Source organism: Merops nubicus, unplaced genomic scaffold, assembly GCF_000691845.1.
Source record: "Merops nubicus isolate BGI_N331 unplaced genomic scaffold, ASM69184v1 scaffold10348, whole genome shotgun sequence".
NCBI lineage: Eukaryota > Metazoa > Chordata > Aves > Coraciiformes > Meropidae > Merops > Merops nubicus.
The window spans coordinates 34,237-49,648 of NW_008627775.1; the positions used below are offsets into that span (position 1 = coordinate 34,237).

Here is a 15,412-nt window from a genome sequence, read left to right on the forward strand (position 1 = left end):
GCATTACTTTGTTTTCAGGATTTGCACAAGCCTAAAAGCTTCAATATGAGTGACAGCACTAAAACTTCTAAATGAATGAAGTAAGCATGTGGGGTCAAAACCTGAAAAGCATCAGATGTTTGACTTCATTTTCACATGATGCTTTCTTACAGCATTTTTTGGCAAGTACCCATTCTGAGCACCAATACTTCATGATTTAATAGCCTTCATTGTTACTAAATGCATTGCATATGTAGTGTAGTGTGTAGGACAATGCAGAGACTAAGAATTACAAGACACCTTGTCCAGAGCTACTGGTCAGGCTGGGATGAAGACACTAGGCCCTGAAGCTTTAAATGGGCATGCCAGCAGGTGGCTGAGAGAGAGCACAGGAATAAAGCTGGCTTGTGTCTTGGTATTGTTGAATTTGAGTGAAGAAGCATTCTGAAATTCTGTTAACAAAGAAGTAAGAGGGTGGTACATCTGTCCTTAAGCAGCTTTCCTGGGATGCTTTGGCTGGAGACTTGTATTTTGTCCAAGCTCATGCAGAACCATTGTTCTGTGTGGACAAACAAGTACTTCGGTATCTCAGAAAGTAAGTGATGAGTGTCTTCATCTATTGCAAGGGAAGAGGTACACTGGACCTCTGGGAGGTTTTTGTGTTGTTTGCTTTTAAGTTGAAGAAAGCCTCCCTGAAGGACACTCAGCAGCTCAGGTCAGAAGCATTAACAGGCCTTGGAGACAAAAGATGTGGTCCCTATTGCAGCTCATTCTTGTGAGGAACTCCCCTGAGTCAGTGCCACTTAATTCAATCACCTTCTGATAGTATCCTATTGGTATGCAGGTCTATTGCACATTCAGCCTGTAGCTTTCAGGGTCATTATGGTGAAATCAAGATGGTCTCAAATTCATTGCAATAGAGTCAAATATGTCTATGAAGACTTGTTTTCATTTTAGTAGTGCCTGCTTCAGTCTATCCTATCTCCTTTTCAGGCTTGTTCCCTAGCACCAGTCCTCTCCTCCTCCTCTTTGTACAGAAAATTTATTTATAGATACACTAGTGACTCATTTTTCTGCAATTACACCTACCCATTTTCTTTCCTTGTTCCTCTTCCTTCAGCTTGATTTATGGCAGTGCCTCCTCCACCTTCAGCCTCATTGATATGCCAAGATAAGGCAGCTGCTGGATGCACTAGACTAGTTAAGTGCTGTTTTCAGATCTTTCCCATTTCAGGACTTTCTTTGACCAGAAAGAACTTGCTATTTCCATTTCACCTATGGAGCCACCTGGTTGCCCTGTGCATACCATTTAATCTGCTCTGAGCAAAGAGTTTCTAATCTAGATGACAGAATGTGAAACTCAAAGGAGGAAAGGTCCAGTTGGACAGTTTTGAGTTTGAGCCAGCATTAGTTCTTCCTAAACCAGCTTCTCTCTCAAAGTGGTCAACAGGCAAATAACAGAATTAGTGCTTTTAAGGTACAATTGCACAGCCTCCTGCTTGTGTAGCAGTTACATGTTTTCCAGCTTAACTAGGCAAAATGGGTCACTGCTGTATCAGCTGGTGTCTGGAGAGGGATGAAGAGTAATTTGGAGCCAGAAAAAATGTTAATGTTGATGACTGGAAACCTGCCATTTCAGGCTGTGGATAAGGAGTCTAATGTCTCTAATGAAAATAATGTAAAGAGGCAAATCTTCCCATCTGCTGCTTTTCAGTAGTGATAGAAATGTCCTAATTAACAGGAAATGTCTATTGTACTGTGAATAATACAGAGCTTTTAGCTGGGTTTACAAAGGAAGAGGAGTCTTGTTTAGAGTAAGAAAACAAAGATCAGCAACAATAAGATTGAGCTCCTTTCCTCCACAGCTCTGAAAGCTTTAAAGCTCAGTTCTGCTTTCTTAACTAGGTTTTTGTCTTTTTCCCCACCTCCCCCTACTGTGTACTGGCATGCTGTTAATTGAAGGATAGTCATGAGAGCCAGATCTACAGCATTTGTTTGTGTGTCTTGAACAGATCCTGTGAGTTGAATAATTTTTATAGCCTGTAGCTTTGTCAAAGGCAGGCAGGCAAGACCTCCAGGCTTCCTATCAGCAGAGCAATGTAGGGATAAATTACTCCAGTATCAGTTGATCTTGGATAAGAAACCTACATCAATATGCATTTGTTTGATTTCTTTTAATATTTTTTTTCTTCCAGTTTTCTTCATATACTGTCTAGTATTTGCAAATGATCATAAAGCAACTACCTAAAGTTTGCAGCTAAACTCAGTATTATACCAAATAAAACTTAAATGCTATACAATATTAATATCAGATACAATATCAGTAATAACTAAGAGCAATTCAGAATATATATATGGCATTCAAAAAATGGGCTGTACGTACTTGTAACATTTGCCTTCACTTCTCATTTAATCTGTTTGGAAATGGCTTTCAAGCTGCATTAGATTCTCTAGCTAGTGGTAACTTGATCACGAATGATCATAAAACATGCAGAATTCTAGGCTTTCCACAAGGGGTGGCATACATCCCAGGGAGAGCTGATAAAAGTTTATGCAAGTAAGTTCATTCAGCATGACAGCATGGTGGGAGGGAGCAGGAGAAACAGGCACCACAGAAGTGAGCTCAGGGAGAGGTGTCATCATTTACTTCAAAGTTTAAAATGCAAAAAAGACTCGCAGTATCTGTGTATGAGAAGAATGCAAATAATTGTTAATGTTTTCCCCAGACTATTAATAAGATGTCACCTACGTCCTTAAAACTGACTCTCAGACAGCTCAGAGAAGGAGCTTCCATGAGCTTACAAGAGGTACTGACAATGGAATACAGACTGAGCCAAGCGTGCATGGTAAGCAAGCCGCTGAGCCCTTCGCCTCTTCCAGCCACAGAGGACTAGCAAGGATATCAGACTTAAGTTTTGTATAGATCACATAAAGGGCTCACAATGTATAGGTTTTAGCTTTCAATATCTTCTGTGTGTGTTTATTAGGCTGCCAGTTCTTTTTCCTGTTCCATGTCTTTGTAGAACATTGTGCAACTTGAAAGGTCCTACATTAATGATGGTCAGATGGGAATTGTGGAGGGCTCTTGTTAGGGAAACCATAATGTAACAAATAGGAAGGTTTCTATTTGGATCATAATTTTAAAACTCTAATGTTCTTGAACAGATTTCTTATTTCAGTTACTGAATAAACAGCAGGATGGGAATAGTTTTATATCACTGCCTTTCAGAAGTGCTGTGAAAAATTTATTAAAGAAATCAAGAGATTTTAATACTATTTGTAGCACTGAGTACTACAAATGAGTACTTGGATAACAGATGAGGAAGCGATCCTCTCAGTAGAACAGAATTGCTAACTGAATTATCTGAACAAATTACTCATAAAGCTTTCCCATGGCATCCTTATTATTAGTTTTGTCACATTTTAAAATAACATTTTTATGCACCTGATTAAATTTGCAATTGTTAAAAGTAAATGCTTTATAAAAAAAAAAAAAAGAGTGAAAATGTATCCGATATGTCGTAGTGCCTGACAGTATCCTTGCCACGTTTTTCCTGAAGCTAGTGAGGCATCCTTAGGGATTTAAACATAAAGTGACTAGATGTTTCTAGGTTTCCATTTAACTGCAAAGTGTTCCAAGTATGCAGAGTACACCACAATTCCTGAAGACTGGCCTGTCTCTTGGGGATTTCTGATCCTAAAAACCTTACCCTCCCATCAGACTAGGAAAAAAGCCTGTGAGGTGCAACACAGAGATGTCTTGCACTGCATAAAAGTTGGCTGATCAACTGCAGTTCAGACTAATTTTAAGAGTTGTGGCTGCATTTAAGTAAGAGAATATAGAGCTTTTAAAGAGAAAGTGGGACTAGATGAGAACAGTGTGAGTGCAATTGAACTGAATCTTGAGAACTTGTGTTTCAAGCAGAAGTGGAACAGGGAGCAATGGCATAAATAGAATCTGTCATGTTACAGCTTTTGGTTTTTTTTTTTTTTAAATCTTTCAGAGAGTGAATGACTTCTATGAAGGGGTTCGAGCAGGTAAGCATGCACACCAGAAACATTTCTCAAACCTCATAACATGCAGACTCACTGTTGTGTTGCCTCTCTGGGTGTTAAGAAAAGTGCATCCAGCAACAGCCCAGAGAACACTTCCTAGCTTGCTACAGTTTTGGTTATTGGACTCCTGTATGGCCAAAATTTATTGTATGTTCCAAAGTGTAACAGCCTTTTTTTTTTTTTGATTTTGTTTTCTTTGTGTAATCTCAGTTTAATGTTATTTTTCTACCTGGTAACACAGCAGTATGAAAAGGTTTCACCAGTTCACTGGGAAAGTTAAAATATATTTAATGCTGACAGTAGCGAGCAGCTACATGTGTCATGTGTGTCCAGACTGTTGACATACAGCTGGTTCATTCATCTATAAGATGGTTTAAGAATCAAAGTCAAGAACAACTGTTTGCACAGAAAATTGTTAGAGCAGAGATTGCCTTCACCAATGTCCAAACTACCTCTGTGCGGAGGTGTCTTACTATTAAAAAACAGTATGTGTAAACTTAAATAATTCAGCATTTTAAGGCATTGGTCAAGACAGATAGTGATAAAAGTACAACAGCAGCTCAGCAAGTTTATCTAGGGGACAGACTTAGATTCTGTCCTTGATTCTACTGCTGATTCACTATGCAGTTTGTAAAGCCCAATGTCGCATCTGTTAGAAGCTGTAGTAGCTATTTATGTACTACTCAGCACAAGATGGAACAAAGCAGAGGTATTTACTTTTCCAAGGAGCTTACAGTACAAGACATTTGGATTAATAACACTTTGAGGTTGAGGGAACTTTGGTTTTAATTCACAGTTACATATTCAAGTATGTGTTATGAACTCCTCCTCATTTTATATATCTGTCTTTTTAAAGCAGTTTAGAATCCACTCAAGTAGTGGATATTAGTTTGAGTGTTCAGTATTAGTAATACTGCATTAAAGATAGCCTGGGGTGAGAGATACAGTTTGTTTGTACAGCATGGAAAATGTTCCTGGTTTTTATTAATTAATCTTCAGCACTTATTAGCAGAGACTCCTTTGAACAACTTACCACACATGTTGAGAAGTATAATCATTTTCATTGTGTTGGTAATGGGGACAAAGATCTTAAAAAAAATATTCCTAGGATATACTCTAAATCAGCAGGTAAGCTGCTGAAATGTTATTTTTCAGGAAGTGACAAAGTCTAAGAGTCAGGTGAACACCAAACCGTATTCTCGCTTGGAATGCACAAGGTTATTAAACCACCTGGGGATGTGGTAGAGGACAAGGGGGGGGAATTTTTTTTTAAAAAAATCACTTGTCAGTATGGCCAGTAAATTACACAAACTGCTTGTAAACAAAGCAGCTGCAAGAACAGCAGTTGGGAAGCTTCTGTTTTACAAAGGATGATGTAGCAAAGGCTTATCTGTATCAGGGGAAGGAAAAACACCAGATATTGCTCAAAAAAAAAAATATTGCTCAGCAAAAAACACCAGAGATCCAGCTGCACTGCTGGGATTACTAATAATAATTTGTTCTTGAAGTACTTTTACTTTCTGCTTCCTCCATCTATCCTTTTCTCAGATTTGTCTTCTTAAAATTGTTTCTCTTAAATAAAAGTAGTACAGATTTTCATTCTAGATTATTTTTGTGGTTGGGTCTAATGTCATAAATATCATTAGCCAATGTGCTGAACATCCTTTTTAACAGGAAATAAGATTATTAAGCATGTCACAGGATCAACCACAGTGAAGAAAAATGACAATTATAAAAGTGTTAATTTAAGTATTAGCTTTTTCTTCATTAAAACAATACATTCCAAGCATTTAAGAGCCAGCTGTTGACCCCGTCTACCACAAAATAAAGACATAATAAGCAGATTTTAATTTTTGAAGATTGTTTTTCCAGCAGCAGTGGCCATAGGTCAGGTTTTAGTAACAGCTTTTATCTGCTTCAAGCCATAATCTTAACAGGCATGCTAGGGAGGTAGGTTTTTTTTGAAAGCTTTTTAAACCTCCTTTGACTTCAGGTCAAAATTTCTTTCTTTTAGCCAGTTTTCTTTTTCAAGAAGACTGACAATCTGTTGGCAAACAGTCTTTACCCATTGTGATTGGAGCCATTAAAGAAAAGCCAGAACCCTAAAAGCATAAAATGCATAGATCATTTTTCATCAGCATTTTCCTACATAATGGTAGATGTGGCCTTACACACTTCAGGTGCCCATTTTTCACCTTGATTTATAGAATACTACATACACTAAGAATCCCATCTCTCTGGGTCATTTCCAAGAATTTTGGTTTTTTAATTCTTGCTGCTTAAGAAAGGTGGTCATTTCTGGAGGCAGTGCTCAGATGTACCCAGGTAAACTACACTCTCAGCAGTCTGAGGGCACAAAAACCTGTTCAGTTAGCCTCTTATTTGTGCAGGAGTGTGCACTTCAAACGAAACTGTAAAGGCCCTCTGAGTATTGCTGATCCTGCAAAGATCTTCTGTCCATATGGCTTCTGCCCTGGCTCCTGCAGTGCTGGCAGCTGGCAGATGTGAGCCTCACCCTGGGCACACAAACCTACTGCAGGCAGGGACAGGTAGAGAGATTTCAGGGCAACAGAATTTCAGGTGTGTAGAAATACCCAGGTTTTGCCTGAGTTGAATGAAGGGAGGCAGTAGACCACTAATTGAAATCCAGTAAAGTTACTCCTAATGAACAGAGGGGGGTTGGATTTTTTTAAGATGTAAAAGAAGAATAAGCCCATGACACAGTATCTGCTGAGTTTACCATAATGAACTTCCCTTTGCCTACCTTTGAAGTGTTCAGAATTCTCATCCCATTCTTGTAGTAATCAGCTGGAGAAACACAAAATCTACAGAAGTTACTGCAGAAAAGGAATATTTTCACAATACTATTAAAAATAAATATTTTAATAGGCTAAGATTTCATTGGAGAGACTATTACAAGAGTTGTGGCCACAGAACCAAAACGAAGGATTCCCTTGATGATACAGTAGTGCCATATTGTGAGGGATTATCAGCAATTCTATTTCAGAGCTGAAGCTGTAGTGATATGCACATGGACTTTTTTTTTTTCTCTCCTAACTTCAGGCATATCTAGTCAATGTTGGATTCTGTGGATAACAGTCAAGATTATTTTGGCTAGATAGTGAACTTCAACTAAAGTTGAACAGTAGTTAGATACATACTACTCTAATGGAACAAATATAGTTGATTTGAGGCAATTTTATATTTGGACCCAGACCAATCAATGGCTTCACATCACAATGTTTAAAAGTAACTTGTAGGATCATAACTTTTCAGTAAGTTGCTCTGTGGAACGGCCTAGAAAAATCAGTCTTTTACAGCACTTTTCTTTTAAAGAATTGCCCACGTGGATTCTACTTTCTATGGAATTGCAGCTTCTATCTATGTAACAGGTTTCTCTTCAAAATTAACATGTATTTGTACCCAAGGAGTCCTTAGTCCTGTACTTGCATGTAAAGGGATGCAGGGCTCCAATTCTCCTTTCTCTTTGGAGATACAAGCTAGAATTGTGATGCCTCTATGTCTTCAGCTACAGAAATATCAATAAGTACAGATGTCATTCGAATGGTATTTGCTTTCTAGGTACTTTCCAAGTGTTGGTTATAGAGGGAAAAGTTAAAAAGAAGGTTTCAATACACATTTTTTTACCACAAGCTACCATAATGCCTGTCTTTTGATAAGGCACAATCTTTAGGCATTCTTTCTGCTGAACTAAAACTCCAGCTCCTTTGCACATTTCTTATCTTGAATGTTTCTAACTTAGTCACTAAGAATGAAGTCTGTTTAGGAAGACATTATAACTTACCAAGTAAACAGCTGTTGTTCTCCAAAATATCTGGTCTCTGTGTCTTCTGCCTACATGCCTTTAGAACCATCCTACTCTGAACCCTTTATCAGAGAGAGAAAGAAGAAAGAAATGAAGAGGTGCTTCCTGCCCATCCTCCCTTTTATGTTGTGGGTGGTGTTGGTCAGGAGGTCTCCCAGGACACAGGTGCATCTCCAAATCAGTTGCTGAAATCACACATCTGAGGGGAATGTGTGTTGAGGAGGGAGGTGGGATAGTCAGTGTATCCTAGAGAGCCACAGTCACTACAGCTGGATTTTTTTCAGTTATAAAAGCTCCCCACTTTGAATAGCACCTTTGTTGGTTTTCCTGGAGCCAGAAGGGTGCTTGGAAGGACATGCTGGAATTCTGCTCATACTGGTCAGTTTTACATGCAGAGTCTCTCTCCTTGTCCTATTGTTTGCTAGTGCAGCTGTTCTTGCTGACTTGCCTTCAGCCTTCCTCTGGCACAAGGATACACTTTTCCATGGGATTCATTTGCTGATGCTTTTCTGATATGCACTGATGCATTTCCCAGGATACAGCCTAAAGTATACATACAGAGATTATACAGGTCTTAATGGTTAAATGTGCACAGGTCTGCTCTGTCAGTATTTACAATTAAGTACTCTTGATTTTCTCACAGAGATGCTCTGCTTTACCCTTTTCTCAGTGGTTATTTATTTCATTATTAGTTTATATGATGTGTTTAAATTAGCTTTAGGCATTTAACACCTACTTTGAGTCATCTCCTATAATCTACAAAGAGTCAGATTTTGCAGAGATGTGAAAGCCCTTGTCCAAAAGGAGCATCATGAATGCTGTTGCCAGTTCCACATGAAAAACCAGAACTCAGGCCAGAGTAGTAGATCTAACAGAAAGCACTAATTTCAGTTTATACTCTCTCTCAAAGCTTGGTCTCCTTCTGAAGTGATCCACTGCTCCTTGTATCATCAGGCAACTCCCAGATGTTTCTGTAGACAGGTCACAACTCAACAATTTTTGTTAGATTAGAAATCTATCTGTAACAAAACCTCTGTCTTCTCCAGAGCACATTGACCTTTCTCCACCATGTATTCATTGTAGTTGTCTGTCTTGATGCAGTGTGAAGTCATCTTCACTAGAGAAAGTTTATAACTTGTGTGTGTTTGTGCTCCACCTGACAGTGCTGATTGACAAAGACCAGTCCCCCAGATGGAAACCAGCTGCTCTAGAAGAAGTCAGTGATGAATTTGTGGACAGTTGTTTTAAGCCACTGGGAAACAACGATCTCAAGTTGTAAAGATCAAGCCTATTGATATATTATACATCTGCTTAATTGTATGATATCAAAACTAATATTGGTGTGATAAAGCTTGACAAGACTCTCTTAGCTAGCATGAGATTTTTAAGTCTAATTTTTTGTATTTAGGAACATTCTCTTTCATTACGCAGCCATAATAGTGAGGTAATCATATCTCTGGTAAATAAGGGGCAAAACTACGTCAAAGCAAATGGTTATTTTTATTGCTTTACACAGTGATTAACATTTTTTTTTTTGCATCAACTCTTAGTTTATGAGGAACCTTTTGAGAAAGAGAGCCTAGTTAAGGGATGACCTAGTAAGCAAGAAGTCAGGAGATTCTTGCCTCTGTGTTTTTGCCTCTGTCACTGATCTGTTAAATCGGGATTGTGCCTCAGATTCTGCTCTATACAATGAAAATCAAATATACTTAAAGCTTTAAAACAGCCAGAGCTATAAATGAGAAAGCAAGATATACTAAATCCATGGTGTGTAGTAGTCTTTTAAATAAAAGATCAGACTGACACATTAGTCTGAGAGCAAGAAATTGTTCTATTGATTTAACATTTGGTCGGTATTCAGTTTTGCCATGTGATGTAGACATTGTTTCAAATGTCATAATACTGCCAGAGCCTGGAGCACACTTCTGCTTGCTTGTAAAACCAATTGTTTTTGTAAAATGCCATTAAGTTTGATTGAACTGCATAATTAGTTTTTCATGGTTTCAAAACCAGCTAGTTTTTCCCAGACTTAAGGGATGAAGAAATAACTGCCTCAGACCTTCCTCTGAGCACTAAGCAGCACTTTTCCTGTCGATGCTGGTGGTTGTCTGATTTTAATAGTAGAGGTCAGCATGGCCTTCAGACTGAGAGTTTATCTATGCCAACTGCTCTGGGGTCCTGTTTGCCTGTGCCCATGAACATGCTGTCTGCTGGGTGGAAAATCTGTGAAGAGTAGGGGGAACACAGCAGTATGTTCTGAAGATAAATAAGGGAAACCATGAAATATCTGCTGCTACCTGCATTGTATAGATTTTTAACACAACATATCCTAACAAATCTATTTGTTGGGATCCAAATACATCAAAACCCCCTCGTGGTATGTGCATTAAAGGTTGCTGGGTTCTGATCCTAGTAATACTTGATGTTATATGACATAACCAGAGCCCACTGATAAAAGCATAAGGGGGGGGAGTGAAATAGTTGTTCTATGGTCTACATAACACCCAGCTACTAATCTTTCTTCAACACTACCACTGCATGCTGTTTTATGGTCACTCAAATCATGTATCACTACCAGCTTGTTTCTGCAGTTATAGGCAAGTCACAAATCTTGGCTTCTCTGAAGATGAACCACTGAAACTAAAAGAATAAAACTTTTGTTCAGTTAACATAGTCAGTCATCAGCACTGGGGAATCAAAAAGAGCTACAGCAGAACCACTGCAGAGGTTTCAACACTGAGCTGTTTTTATTACTGCCAGTAATGGTCTGCACTGGCTTAAGGCACCTTCCTTCCAAGAAGCTGTTGCCTGGAAACAAAATCCAGGAAACTGAGGCATCAAGGAGAACTATTAGAGTGACTTTCCAAGAGTTAGAGGTGAGCAAAATGGAGAGCAAAGTCAAGAAAAAAAGGGCACCTTGCTTTGTCACTAGAACCTTTAAATCTGTTAAAATTTCAGCTGTTAGTATTACCATGTACATGTTTGTTGTGAAACAGTCCCTAAGTTTATTTTCAAAAGTACTTGAGAGGTTTCATTAATACTTTTAGGGTAATTCAGAAAATATTACTGGAATTTCTACCTCACACTGGTCTGTAAGAAATGTACACCACTGCCTTTAGTTTTTAAAATTTTTGTATGTTCTAGATTCTTAAACAATGACTATTTTTAATTTAATTTTTGAAACATTGGCTTGTTCCATTATTTTTGTACAAAAGGAGCAATCTTCAGTGACTGTAATGAAAAACACAGTAATCCCCAGGGATTAGGCATGATTGTGCCTTCTCTGATTGGGAAGGATTTGAAACCTTTTAGTAAGAGTATATTTTGAATCAGTAAACTTTGACTTGCATGTTAAGTTGCTGCCAAAATCTATGTGAACAGAAATTATCCCAAACTCATGGTAAGAAGACCCTATCCAGTCTGTGTTTTATCAAATAAAAGCCATGCAAGCAGATGGTAAGTTTAATTTTATTTGGTCCACAAGAAAATATTTTCCACAAAAAATATTGTAAAAATATATTGTAGCATGTTTTATTTGGGAATACTGATGTGTCTTACTCCAGAAATGTCAATTGTACAAAGTTGTGCTGCAGTTAATGTATTTTGAACCATTATTAGAGTATCAAGTCAGCCACATTGTACCCACTCAGACGATACTTACGTTTCCTGGAGAAAATATAAAGCAGATGTATTTTCAAACTCCTAATAGAAGTAAACGGTTTTGCAGTGTGCCAGCCCCATACTGAAGTGCCTTTATTATACAAAATCAAGTCAAGGAACCGGTGGCAACCTAGCTGGAAAGCCACCATAAGTGGCTTCGTAAGACACAGCACAGCTTAGAGTAACCTCATGACAAGTAAACAGATGTAATTCTATTTAGGCAAAGAAGTCTTTATTTTTGTTATGTATTGTGCCTATCAGACCTACAGCAGAACTCTGAAAAGAGATGTCCTTCACTCTCTCACCACACTGCAGTACTGGACAGATCTGTGGTTTTTTTAGGAGCAAGTGCATTGTTGACTAAGGACAGAGCCTTGTAGAAGGTTATGTCCCTGGTGGGAAGCTGTCTCCCTGCTGTCTGTACGCTTGTTTGCAAGCCCCTTTGCTGCCACTTGCTGCACGCTTCCCCTGAAGTGCCCGTGTCACAGAGAGCATCACAAACCAGCTGGAACTGCACTTCAGGCCCTCTTGAAGCTGCTGTAATCTTCAAGTGTTAAGGAGGGACAACGAGCCTTGTGGCTGCAGGCAAGTGGCTGGCTGGCTGGAGAAGCAGCAGGAGGTTCAGCTGCTGTCATGGGTGGCTCTCTGAGCAGGGACTCCAACAGGAAGCTCCCTGTAATGCAGTTAATTACACCCAGGTAATGTTCTCCTTTGGGGAAATTTTGAGTATTTATCAGTACAGATGCTACAATGTAACTTTAGGCTGTTTCATATTATTTTATAATTCTGCCTGTTGTTGGACTGTGCAGCAGCAGACTGCCAGTGGAGAAGCTGCTTTCTGACTCCAGAAGAGCACCAGATGCTAAGGCTACATCCAGAGAAAGGGTTTGAGACACTGCAACAACCAGCTCCCCAAGGCAGCCCCTGAGGTGAGACAGGGACACCTAAACGCCCTCCTAAAGCCAGTGCAGTTTGGGATCTGCTACTCACCTACCTGCCAAGTAATACTGTGGAGTTGGGCCTTTTTCTTTTCCTCTCCTTTTCATTACTGTCTTTGACAGCATTAACATTCTTGAGTCAAGACTAATGTTACAGAAAGGTTGCCCTTTTTTTGTAAGAAAGCTTTATTTTAGCTACAGTAAGAATAGGAATTTTTAAGTACCCTGGTTAAGCAATGTCCAACCAGCATGTACTGATCTGATCAGTGGTCTGATTTTGCTTTTTAATTCGTCCTCCTGTATGGCATGGACTTTTGTTAGAGCAAATGTAGGGTATGATCTAACGTTTGACATGCTTTAGAGCTCCAAGGAATGTCACTGTTAGCAGTAGAATTTAAATTGGCCACAATACCTTACTTAGTTCCACTTTACATATGGCTTCAAAGAAGACAGCATCACTTCAAACAAGGTGGCATTACAGCGTAAGCAGATTTTGTTCCCTTTTTCAGCAGAAGCCTGAAAACAGTCTCAATAGCAGGGTCTAGTCTGGACCCTGTGAATTAATGACAGTCTTGTGCTGTGTCACAAAGAAGCATTTTTCACCTTTTACTCTTGACACAATCACTTCCCCATATAGGTGAATTTCAAATAACTGAGTTTGTGTCACAAAGTTTGCATAAGAGGTCAATTCATTGACTGTCTGATGTCTGAGAATAAGCTAGAAGTAACTATTTACATGGTCCTCTTTCTGCTTGCTTCCCATTGCTTGAAAAATCATGCTTTACATCATTTACCAGATATGCCTTTTAAAAAAGCTAACAGTTTTTGCCAGTGTAGAAAGTATTTTTCTATAAAATGAAAACATGAAATGGAAAGCACTTTGATCTAGGAAAAAAGCACTATGCCTCTTAAACTGGCCATAGTAGAAAAAGGAACAAACAGATGCTAAAAACCCAAGCTTTTACCAGGCATTCACTTTGTATAAAGTGCCTCCAGAACTGTAGCTTGAAGAGGACCATGATTAATTCATCCCTTGCTGCTATCTCAGATGCTAGTTAAGAGGACAGCAGGTCAGGCTGCACGCCCTGGAGGAGCAGGGTTGTGTGTGGAGGCAGGCTAGATGGAATCACTCAAGAACGGAGCCCTTTAGCTTCGGGCCTAGGGCTCATTCACTAATTCAGTGCACTGCTTGGGCTTTTGGGTTCTGTACCTCGTTTCTGCATCACCATACACGGCTTTACCAAGGGGAAGGCAGGCACAGTATCCCATGACTGAAATGCTGAGGTACTGCAGCCATAGTTCCTGTGAAACTAATAGTCCTAAAATGTTGTTACACCTTGAAGTTCATTTCACTAGTTAGCGTCAGTAGTTTTTGCACATCTATCTGGGTTACAGTAAAGAAACCCCCCAAAACCAGCACCCCAACACCAAAAAAAATACCCAGTACCAAAACCCCAAACAAACAAAAAAAAAAAAACAAAACAAACAAACTGGAGCGCTTTGGTCTGAACACAGTGATCAAGTGTCATTAGTCTGCCTTACTGTGAGATTTTAGGCTTCATGCATTTACAGAAGCCACAGGATCAGAATTATAATGCACTGTTTATCATGATATTTCTCACTGGCTAAGAATGGAAGTTGAATAGTATCATGATTCATATGGTTCCCTGAATACTGCTTGGCTTTATAAAATGCTTCCCATCACCTCCATTATTTTGTGGTATACAGACTTAGTCAGGTCTAAGAATCAAAGTAAAATTGATGACAGCAGTTACCTTTGCTACATGCAGACCTTCGTTCCATTTTAGCAAAACACAGACAAATTTAACGAGCCGAGAGAGCCCTTCTCTTTTCAGCTACAAACAGGCTGCTCAATTTTTGTGCAGTACATAAAAATAATCCACGCTTTGTTGTTAAGCATCTTCAGGGCCTCTGTGGCAGTGCTTGTACAGCTGCAGGGCAGCCGCATCCTTCTCACCCCCTTTATTAGCACATTCAGCACATACAAAGACAGAATATACTCAACATACGCCTGGTAACAAATGACACTTGATAATAGATTCGACTGTAATCCAATTAGTTTCTTAGCAATATGGATTAAAAGGCAATTTTTTTTCAGCCTCTCCTTGCAAACGCATTCACGTGGTGGCACTCTGCTGGAGCCAGGGCTGGATTCACTTGATTTGCAGTAGTACCGAGAGGGGGCCGGCGGCCGTGGGGGCGGGGCTCAGGGCACATCGCTCTCGATGAAGGGGATGTCGCTGTACTTGCTCTCGGTCACGGCCCACTGCTGCACCGCCTGCTCGAGGATCTCGCGGGACAGCCGCTGCGCGTAGTCCAGCACCAGCGCGCTCGAGGCGCTCCTCCCGCCCGCCGGCCCCGCCAGCAGCGAGGACTTCTCCCCGGGGCATCCTGCGCTGCCTCCCCCGGCCCCTTCATCCTGGGCAGCGCCCGCACCTGCAAAACCAGCCTTGGATTTGATGCATCCCATGGTACATTTGGAAACGCAGCTGCAAAACTCAGTTTAGCGGCATGTTTTGGTAACCTGGAAAGGGTCTCCTCGTTTGCTGCACAGCGTTGCTCCTTCTTGCCAGTGGTTCCAGTTGTTTTCAAAGGACAGGATGTCTCCTTTTGTGCTTCTTTACTTCTGAAGAAATCTGTCAAAATAGTGTTTCATATAAACAGAACGAATAGTTTACCATTCTCCGTGAGCCCAGATGAAAGCTAAGTACACTAGGGGCTGGCAGAAGCAGCTTTAATAAATCTCTGCACGGTGTGCGTAAAACGTTTGTATCAGTAACATCCATCTACTGCAAGTAGGCAAAGCTTGACCTGAATTCAAGCTGCCTTTGAATGCAACTCCCAGTACATGATGTAAGCTATCTAGGGATAGAAAGGTCTTAGAAAAAGGAATAATCTGTTTCTCCTGAACTGACAATGCAGTGCTCTTTCC

At 39.9% G+C, this 15,412-nt stretch overlaps 2 protein-coding genes across 2 annotated transcripts in view; one reads left to right on the top strand and one right to left on the bottom strand.

Moving 5' to 3' along the window:
* Nucleotides 1–9,140, top strand: part of HIBCH (3-hydroxyisobutyryl-CoA hydrolase) — a gene marked incomplete at its 5' end in the record, with an annotated part of 42,558 nt that extends 33,418 nt beyond the window's left edge. The window contains 3 exons of the mRNA XM_008946451.1: nucleotides 2,706–2,825; nucleotides 3,984–4,017; nucleotides 9,025–9,140. Of these exons, the coding sequence (XP_008944699.1) occupies nucleotides 2,706–2,825; nucleotides 3,984–4,017; nucleotides 9,025–9,140 (270 nt within the window). The remainder of the gene's footprint in view (nucleotides 1–2,705; nucleotides 2,826–3,983; nucleotides 4,018–9,024) is intronic.
* A 5,546-nt stretch (nucleotides 9,141–14,686) lies between these two features.
* LOC103778835 (chromosome unknown open reading frame, human C2orf88) lies at nucleotides 14,687–14,950 on the bottom strand. The gene has a single exon (XM_008946449.1). It carries the CDS (start codon nucleotides 14,948–14,950, stop codon nucleotides 14,687–14,689), a length of 264 nt encoding a protein of 87 aa, XP_008944697.1.
* Between the last annotated feature and the right edge of the window lie 462 nt (nucleotides 14,951–15,412).

Bases quoted from the DNA above. Each gene is read 5' to 3' on its own strand.
- LOC103778835 (XM_008946449.1), bottom strand. From the start codon at position 14,950: ATGGGATGCATCAAATCCAAGGCTGGTTTTGCAGGTGCGGGCGCTGCC.